General features: G+C 55.0%; 1 protein-coding gene across 2 annotated transcripts in view; it reads left to right on the forward strand.

Annotated features, from left to right (window-relative positions):
* Positions 1-9,641, forward strand: part of ATOH8 (atonal bHLH transcription factor 8) — a 31,740-nt gene extending 22,099 nt beyond the window's left edge. Inside the window, exons 3-4 of one of the 2 annotated variants that reach the window (XR_004624997.1) lie at positions 4,973-5,226; positions 7,935-9,641. Coding sequence is in view for 1 of the 2 variants with exons in the window: in XM_019809340.2 (XP_019664899.2) it covers positions 7,935-7,940 (6 nt within the window). In the remaining variant the exon portion in view is untranslated. The remainder of the gene's footprint in view (positions 1-4,972; positions 5,227-7,934) is intronic. The other variant, XM_019809340.2, reaches the window with a different exon arrangement.
* Positions 9,642-9,848: the final 207 nt, after the last annotated feature.

A 9,848-nucleotide genomic window follows, 5' to 3' on the forward strand; every position in this document is an offset into this window, starting at 1 on the left:
GTCTAAACAGTAGATAGTTGCTGAATGAATGGAGGAATGGAAGCAGAGGGAAAGGAAAGGTTTCCAGTTGTCATCCACAGCATCTAACAGGCAGCTCCTTTGTGCTCAGTACTGAGCAGGACGCTGGCAGTCTGAAGTGGAGACACAGTCCTGCCTCGGGGAGCTAACGGGCAAATGGCAGGGAGCCGCAGACACACGCAGACACACTCACGTGTGCGCTGACGTGTGGCGGCCCAGTGCTCAGTGCTTTGCATGCCACCATTGTGTTCCTGAATCCTCCCTACAACCTCGTGCAGTAGATCACTGGTATCACCATTTTATAGGTGAAGGAACTGAGGCACAGAGAGAGAAAGTAACTTGCTCAAAGTCACACAGCTGGTAGAGTGGGGAAGTCGGGATTCAAAGACAGGCCGTGTGCCGTACTCCTCCTCTGGGCTTATCGCCTGTGAGTAGGTGTGTATGTGCACCTGCATGTGGGTAAACTACTGGGCTCTCTTCCAGGCTGGGCCTTTCCCTGGTGCAGCTGGAAGCTACTTGTGGGTCGTCGCTGATGGACAGGGTGGCAGTGGGTAAGGAGCCCTGATCAGAGACACCCCATCGTGGCTTGGATCCCATGGTGCCCCCACAGTCTAGCCGTGAGGGACCTAGGGATGGTGAGAAGGGTAGGTTCTCACCTTAAAACTGCATTTGCACCGTTTTTGTGGAAGTCACTTGATTTTGGGGGGCTGTCTGGTGGCCTCATGACCACCTATGATTTCCCCCACTGGTCCTAAAATAGCCAGAGCTAGGCTTCTTCCTGGGGGTCTCCTGGAGACGCACTGAGGTCTTTGCGAAGGCTCGCTGGCCAGCACTTGGGCAAGAATTGACTTGTCTGCTTGGTGCCCCGTCACCCCAGCTGTTGCAGTGAGGACTGGGGAGGGAGGCACCGAGAATGCAGAGGAGTGGCGGGGAGCGATCCCCAGCTGGGGAAGAAGCAGGCCTGACAGGGATCTGTCGACACAATGGTTAGGTGTGAGTGTATGTGTGTAGTGTGTGGGGGAGTGGGGGGTGGTGAGGGTCATGGGTCAGGGCCCAATGGGGAGCTGCCAGGGAGCAGGGCCGTCCTCACCTGGCTGGGCCACCTGTCCGTCCAGCTGTCCGCTCCCCTCCGGTCTGAGTGCGTCCTCTGGTTGTGGGGCAAGGTCATGGGCTCCTTGGGCTCCCGGGGTCTGGAAGAGCAGCGTGTAGCCAAGTGGAATTGGCTGGACCACATCGCAGAATGGGAAGCAGATGGGAAGCTGCAGCAGCTGGGCCTCAGGCCCTCTCTCGGGCCAGCTCGACCCCACGGTGCCCTGTGCTCTGGGTGGGGTGGGGTGGGGGCCAAGAAAGACAGATAGGCTGACGGACGGGGAGAGATAAACAAAGGAGAGGCCAAGAGAGAGTTGGCACAGAGACACACAGGCGAAGCATGGAGAGAGAAACTGAGAGACTGGCAGCCAGAGAGGGCGGCCTGTAGCCCAAGAAGGCGTCAGCATGGCGGGGGCTGTGGGTCCCCCTGGCTGTCCCTCGCAGCCTCAGTGGGCTCCTTATGGGCTCTGGCTCTGTCAGTGCCAGGCCTCCCAGTGCCAGCCACCTTTCCTTAGGCTCAAGGGACAAAGACTGAGATTTTCTAAGAACTCAGGAAGGTGGCGGCTGGGTGGATGGCTTGGGGACTTGCCAGTCCCGCTTGCCAGAGAAGAAGCTGAGCTCTCCAGAGGTCAAAGGGTCTGCCTTGCTCCCCTGCATCCTAGCAGGGTGACCTAGGGAAGCCAGGAAACTGTGCCAGCCTCCATTTCCTCATCTGCAAAATGGAAGCAGTGACGGCCACCTCCCAGGGAGTGTGTAAGACAGCACCGCAAGGGAGTGGAGCGTGGTGCCGGGCACGAGGCCACCCTCGGTAAATAAATAGTAGCCCTAAGCACTCATGCACTCACTTCTGTCCTTAGGCCTAGGAGGACAGGGGTGGCGAGGACGACATGGCCTCTTCCTCCCTCAGGAGCTCGGGGTGGAAGGGCTTGGGGTGAGCGAGGGGGTGATGGCAATCATACCACCAATAATTCATGGCACAGAGGGACATAGGGGTCCATATAGGGTGCTCCGGGAGCGCAGAGGGGAAGCACGGTTTACTCAGCCTGCGGTGGAGGTGGGGGCTGGCGAGTTAAGAGACTGGACTCCAGTTAGCCCTGATTATCCTGGACTGGGGAGACAGCAGGGAGCCGGTCACCAAACCCCGCCCTCCTGGAGCTTAGGGTCCGGCAGGTCAGGCTTTAGGACAGCGAGGGGTATGTGGACAGTTCTGGCCCGACATAGCTGGAACCCCGCTCCACCTGCAGCAGCCTAGCACCGGAGGGGGCCCCAGGGCTCCCTGCTCCCATCCTCAGCATTGTCTTATGCGGTGGGTCTTTCTTACTGGTAGGAAAGTTCTTCTGTATGTCATGGACTGACTCAGGTTTGAATGAATCCACTGGCCTCAGGAAACGAGGGGCTTAGACTGCTGGACCCACCCATGCTCCCGGCCTGGGGGACTGGGGCCAGCTGGGCAGGGTCACCTCTTAGCTGTGTAGACAGCTGTCTGCACACTGTAACCTGGACCCCTGGCCGTCTCAGCCGCTTCTCTGGTGAGGAGCTAACAAGCCAGCGACCAGGCAAATTGACAGCGCGCACCAGCCGCCGTGGCTTTCAGCCTCACCCTGGGGTTAACGGTATCAGCTGCCCCAGGGCGGGGACTCTGACCCCATGCCTGTCACAGGGCTGGCACCCACGACGGACTGAGTACATCTTTGTTGAGTAAATGAATTCTCCCAATTCATGGACCCCAGGAGGATTCTCCTGGCTCACCAGGGGCTCCGGCCTTAACTTCACAACTCTTAGATGGCTGAGACCTCAGAGGGCCCTCCCAGCCCGGACACAGTGGGATCCTTGATTCACACCATGTTCCCGCCCTCGGAAAATAGCAGCCAACTCCAACTGCTCATAAATTTCCTGCCTGTCACCCCTGGCGCCCAGGCCAGGCGGGGCGGGAGGCACTGGGGGTGGGCTGGTCCGTACCTGCTTCCAGTTCCCTGCCCAGAATAACCTCAGCGCCTGGCCCGCGGAGAAGATGGGAAAACACATGCACCAGAGGCACAGGCGTCGAGGCTGGAGCGCTAGAACAAACACCAGCTGACCCCAGTCCACTTCCATAAAATTCTACGTCGGTGTCAAGGACACGTAAATAATAAACATTTTAAAAAAATAAGTGAATAAGAAATAAAGACCCAAACAAACAAACAAAAAATACCCAATAGCTGTGTCTAAGCCTGAGAAAAGTAAAGGAAGGGTCGTCACCCCACGTTCCCGGTGGGGCGATGGAGGTGACTGAAATTTTTTGCTTCTGTTAGCTCTTCTGTATTTTCTAACCTTTCTATAATTAACATGTACTATCTACGTAATTTTTTTTTTAAACTTAACTGCTTGATTGCGATGACGTGAAGTTCACCCACTGGAAGTGTACAGCTGAGTGGGTTCTAGTATTTTCGCCGCTATGTGCGACCGTCACCAACCACAGTGCATTTTAGAGCTTCCTTCTCAGGCGAGAAAGATGCCCCGTATGCTTTAGCCCCCCCTTCCTCCCCCACAGTCCTCCCCGACCCTGCTCTGGACACTTCATGTGGATATGGAATCCTAGAACGCGTGGCCTTTTGGGACTGGCTTCTTTCACTGAGCACGGGGCTTTCCGTGCTCTAGCGTGGATTAGTACCTCCGTCCTTGTTCCGGCCGAATACTATTCCACCATACGGATACACCACACTTTGGTTATCCATTCATGAGGTGATGGACATGCCTTACGTAATTTTAGAAATTGTGTCTATTTTTTTTTTTTTGACAATCCGTGGAAAGCAAATCGGTCAAGATGACAGTGCGTTCAATGTGACTATTTCTGATTACCTGAGACTTTTCAGCCTGTGATGCCATTTTTGTGTTTTCAGACACCCGTTCGCCAAAGAGAGGCCCCAGCTCTTTGCAGGGGTGTGAGCCAGCACCTTCCTGTGCCTCCACGGTGCGCCACGGCTCCATTGTCTCATTGACTCTTGGCAACTGGCCTGGAAGGCGGGTACTATTACTGTGTCCACTTTAGAGATGGGGAAACGGAGGCATGGAGTGATGAGCCTTCCTGCCTGGGGCCCCGGGGCCTGCTGACTTTGGTCAGCACAGTGGACCCCACTGTTCTGCATTTGGAACCAAACGCAAAGCCCCTTCCCAGCCCACACATTGGTGTCCTGAGAAGTGAAAGATAAAACAATACCTAATAGCGTGGGTCTCGAAAATACGTCTCCCATGTCCTCCCTGCTTGTCTTTCATAGATTTGTTTTAAAATGACATTTGAAATCTGACTGTTCTTTTTAGGATAAACAAACAAACAAACCTGTTGGGATTTCCCTTCCATTGGATCTTTCTCTGCATCTGGAAGGCTGTATCCAAATTGCTAAAATATAAAGAGGATAATTCGAAAATAGTGAAAAATGGGGAAGTTGGTAACGTGGACTGAGACTGAATATGAAAATCATAAGCTGAAAATGAATATAAAAGTTAAAACACCTTAGAAGGCAGATATAGCCATTTTTTAAAATGCCCCTAAAGTGGTAAAATTGCACTCCAGTGCACAGAAGTGATTGAGAGAGGAAACCAGTCCTCGTAAAAACTTGGTAAGCAGAGGAGGTAGAATTCGAAATAAAAGAGCGGGAAGTGAACAAAAGTGAAAAAGGTGCAACATTGTTCCAGGATTCACAACAATTACCCAAAGTTTCCCTGAAGCATAGGTATATTTACAAAAATGCTAAGTTACATTTGAGACAGGAAACATGTGCCATGGTATATAAAAGCTGTAGTAAAGAAAATGCCTGTGACTGGAAATATTTATTCACTTGTTCAACAAATATTTATCGACGTGCTCCTGTCTGTCCGATTGTTCTAGGCCCGGGGCTACATCAGCAAACAAAACAGGCCATGTCCCTGTCCTCGTGGAGCTGATGTTCCAGCCACAAGTGAATGGACAGAGCAAAAGACGATTTCTAATGTGATAAACTCAACCACTTTGCCACACTGACCAAATCCCCTCCATCGAACTCAGCACGTCAGACCCGTGGAAAGGGACCTGAGAGGCCATCTTGTCTAGTCATGTTCAAAGTTTATTTTCACAGCAGACCCTGTTAAAGGGTATCTTCTATGGTAAGGGGCTGGGATTTAGGGGGCTTCTTAGGGCAGTGGGCCAAGAGCCTTTCCCAACTGTACCCAGAGCCTTGGCCCACAGAGCAAACACCACCCACAGAAGGCCAGAGCTAGATGGGGGTCAAGAAGCCCCTCTCAAGCTGTGCTTCTCACATGGGGTGACACAGGATGTTGCCCCCGGTTCATGAGAAGGGGTCTGTGGTATGGTTGTCACAGTGGGGAGTATTTGCCAGCCCTCTCCTCTGTATTTGTAATTACCTGCCTGTAATGAATACACACACACACAGACACACACACCCTGCCCCTTCTGAAGGGGATCCGTGGGTTTGTCTCCTACCCCTCAAGCATGGCTGGTCTGTGGAAGAAATCTGACTGAGGCAGGAAAGAAGCAGATACTTGAAGTCCAGGGCAGGGCCGCAGATTGCCTTAAGGTGCAGTTGTGATCACAGGATCAAATGCATTCAGAAGATAGTGGGTAAATAAAGCCAGGCAAATTTCTTTACTGCGGGACTTTTCAGAGCCTTTAATATGCTCATCTATGTAGTGACTTTCTGCAATGGGGTCAAGGTCTGTGGTGTTTCCCAGATTCATGGAATATACCTCATCCGTCTAGTGTTCTACAGAGGACCCTTTGGGGAGAGTACATGTCCATGTATATGTACTTGTACTAGTGAAGAAATTAAAGCACAGAGAGGGAGGCTAAGTTTCCCAAGGTCACAATGCTGGTTAATCGCAGAGGAGGTCCTGGCACCTAAGGCCTCCTAGTACTCTCCCCACCATGCCCCGTTTGACGTAAGACTTCCTTGGATGGTTGGTGCATGTGCTGGGATTCCTGCGTCCAGGTGGGCAGTGGGAACTCGGGTCCAGTGTAGACACCAGGGAAAGGGTGGGTTCGAGCATTGAAGGCCAGGCTTTGGCGAGACGAACGGGCTCCATGGCTCTTGGGTGGCAGTCGTGGCTTCCGCAGGGTCCAAGAGCCAATCAAGGGCTCGGGACAGGCGCCTTGCCTTGCCGGAGTGGCCAGGAGGACAGCTCGGGCGGCGGCTGAGCCAGCTTTCTGCGCCTTCCGCCAGACCGCAGGCGGGCCGGACAAAGGGGGCCCGGCCAGGCAGCCAGCGCCCGGCTGACGCGGGCTGTAAATCACCCCCCGACCACAGACCCCGTGCCATCCCCATGGGTTTCCTTCCCGCCTCTTAATCCTCCTGCTCAGACTTGGTAACAGAAAGCAGATTCCTGCTGGGCCAGCCCGCACCGCGCCGGGGCTCAGAGGACGAGTGCCTGGACTCCGCACCTCACCTCGGGATGCTCCCTCCCCGCCCCCCCCCAGCCTGCCCCCTGGCCGTGCGCCAAGCCCAGCGCCCCGGGCCTGCGAGTCTCACCGGGGCCTGAGGTTGGCTGGCCCTCCAGAACCGTGGTTTGGCTCCGGCCCGGCTCCCCAAGCCTGCGGTTCAGCAAGCAGCTTCTCCGTGGTAGAGTAAACACTGTCTGTCGATCTGGATTCAGATCCTGCCGTGGCCAGCTTCCAGTGCCTCTGCGGGTTCGGGGGCAACGGCTCCCCGAGACGCGGGATGCAAGTAGCCCCTGGGTCTGGTGGAGGTGCCCCACGGATGTTTTGCTTCAAAAACAAGTAACTTAGCTGTTTGTTCGGAGTGGTCGCGAGAATCACCGAGAAGCAGTATTTGGAGCAGCTGTAGTGGGCGCGGGCTACGCCAGGTTCAGGCACTGCCGTTTCTCTGGCGTGTCCTGGGAGGACGTGTCCTCACACCGCCTCCCCCAAAACCTAAAGTTGCAGTGGCCCCTGTGACCTTTCCCCATCTCCTGCGCCTTCCTGGGAGCAAGCCACACCCTGTGGTGACTGTTCCCAGGAGCAAGAGGAAGGCCAGCTGCCAGAGTGAAGGTTCCAGACATCAGACGGTCTAACCTAGTGGTTTCCACACTGTGCTCCATGGCACCCTGGGTTCTCAGAGATGTCCCAGGCCCCACACTGGAGGGAATGCACCCTGCAACCCCCTCTCCCTGTGTCCCCCCGACCCTGCTTCTCCAAATACACCAGACCATGTTTCTCTGTTTTCTGTGTCAGGGCTCCACAGGTCAGACTTCATTTCTACTGCTTAAAAGAAAGTTCGATAATTATTGACCTGGTCCAGCTTTGTCATTTTCTAGATGAGAACACTGAGGCCCAGAGAAGTTAGGTGACTTGTCCCAGGTCCCCCGGCTGGCGGGTAGATGGGCAGCACCTCTAGTTGGCCCCGTGACTCCTGGTATAGTGCTCTTGTCTGAACAGTGGAGGGAAAAGGAGCTGCGGATGGCCATTCCCATGGGGGGCAGGCCCTCCTGACATCCTCAGAGGTGTGCCCTGGAGGATTGTGTGCTCAGCACCAGGTATCCCTGAGCTCCTTCCAGCCCCTGCAGCCCCGCCCATTTCCCCAAACCGACAAATTCAGCCCTGGCTCTAAAACGCAGAGTGGGGAGTCAGGGGGCAGTGTGGGCTCTGGGAGCAGCCAGTCCTGGGTTCAGATGTGAGCTGCATCACTTACTGAGTCCATCAAGATGCAGTCCCCTGCCTGGGCCACACCAGGCCCTCCTGGGGCACAGCAAGAAGTAATGAGAGGACGTGCTGAGGGTGTTAGCACTTGGGGCCAGTTGGCCTTTAGGAAACAGGAGTCGGGAGAGTAGGGTTTTTTCTGACCGTTGGTTGTTTCTTTCAGGAGTGACTGGCCCCAGGCTAGACCAAGGACGCTGCCGTGGGCCCTCTTTCTGGTCAAGCCTGAGGAGAAGGTGAGCTCTCCAGATCCAGCCTCGTCTTCTCCAAGATGCCGCCAGATGTTCAGACCACTGCCTCTCAGGGTGGGGCAGGGGCACACCTGCCTCCCTCTCACCCTCCTGTCTGCCCTCAGCCACTCTGGTGACTCCGCACTTTGCCCTCTGCCTGGTGGGGAGGGGAGAGAAAGCCTCCCCCTTGCCCAGGGCTGCAGAAATTCATTGCCAAAGATTCCACAGAGACACTAAACAAATTGTGGTGATGACACCCCACAGTGAAAAGCCACACCATTGCTCTATGACTTTTGCTCCTCCTATTGCCAAAGCCATCCCAAGCCAAAGACGAGTCAGCGATCCCACTGGAAACTCATGGAAGGGATGGACATCTGGTGACTATTGAAAGTGCTCGACCCTCTGACCTGGAACTCTCTTTCTACACTGGGCCCTGAGCAGGCTGGGTACAAGAGAAGCCTTCTGGGGGCTGTGAGAGGGGGTTGGGGGGTGCTTGTATGGAGTGGGTTATGAGATCCTGGCCCTCTTCTTGCCCTCCCACTGGCTGCCCAGGCTACTGACCCTGATTCTCATTGTTCCCTGGGTCCAGGCTCCTTGGGCCCTGAGCATCATGGCAAGGGGGGGGGGGGAAGAAGCAATATTGACCACCCTGTACCCCGCCCTAGGGACTTGCCCCACCAGGGTCACCTAAAGGGTCTTTGTTCTCCAGCCAGCCCAGCCAGCCACTCCTTGCCTGTGGCCCGCCCTCCTGGCTGGGAAAACAAGATGGTGCCCTGCATGAAGGCCAGTAGTCTGTTCCCGGTTATGCAGGGGGGCAGAGGAGAAAGGGACCAGGGAACGGGCCAGTAAGTTGGGGCGGGGGGGCATGTTCAAAGCCAAGGCCTGTTCCTTCCTTGTGCTCAAAAGGCCAAAGCTATTCACATCTGTGCTCAACCATCTGCTTCAAATTGAAGTAAAAGCCCCTACATGTAAAGAAAACACTTGCTCGTGTTGAATGGACTCTGTGGGTGACCAGGACTTTGGCTGGTCAGTTGAGGGGCAGTTGTGGGGAAGGGGAGAGGCTGGTCTTGGCCTAGAGGTTGAGAACCCTCCAGGAAGTGGGCAGTGTGTTAGTGTGTGTGTCTGTGTGTGTCAGGGGGTAGGGGGCCCTCACCATGCCTCAGCCTGGGCTAGTGACCAGGAGGCCTGGTCAGAAACGTGAGGTGCTCTTTCCACTTCAGACCTCACTCACTTCTTTCAGCCCAGGGACGCCCTCTCTTATCTGCTCCTCAGGCTCCCGGGCTGGGGCCAGAGTGTCTGCAGGCCCAGCTGGCCGACAGGAGCCTCATCCCCTTGCACGAGTGTTGCCCAGGCACAGCCCTTTGCCAAGGACAAGGTTGTTGGGCTGGCCTGGATCTGGAACAGAAGCAGGGGACCCAGATGTCTCAGAGCACTTCTCAGAGCAAAGGTGCCCTGGAAGCCAGATAGACAGAGTGGGCTTGGGATGGGGGTGACAAGGGGACGCTGAAGAAAGGTTGGTCACCTGGGGGCATCTGGGTGGCTCAGTTGGTGAAGCAGCCGGCTCTTGATTTCGGGGTCATGATCCCAGGACCCTGGATTTGAGTACCAAGTTGGGCTCCATGCTTAGCGGGAGTCTGCTTGAGGAGTCTCTCTCTCTCTCTCTCTCTCTCTCTCCCTCTCCCTCTCCTGTTTGCCCTGCTTGCACACACTCTCTCTCTCTCTTTAAATAAATCTAAAAAAAAAAAAAGAAAAGAAAAGAAGAGAAAGAAAAAGAAAGAAAAGTCTCCTAGGACTCCAGGCACAGGTCACAACCCCACTCGTCTCTCTGAATTTCTGAGTAATGCTGGTGG

This window comes from Ailuropoda melanoleuca, chromosome 4 (genome assembly GCF_002007445.2).
Source record: "Ailuropoda melanoleuca isolate Jingjing chromosome 4, ASM200744v2, whole genome shotgun sequence".
Taxonomy (NCBI): domain Eukaryota; kingdom Metazoa; phylum Chordata; class Mammalia; order Carnivora; family Ursidae; genus Ailuropoda; species Ailuropoda melanoleuca.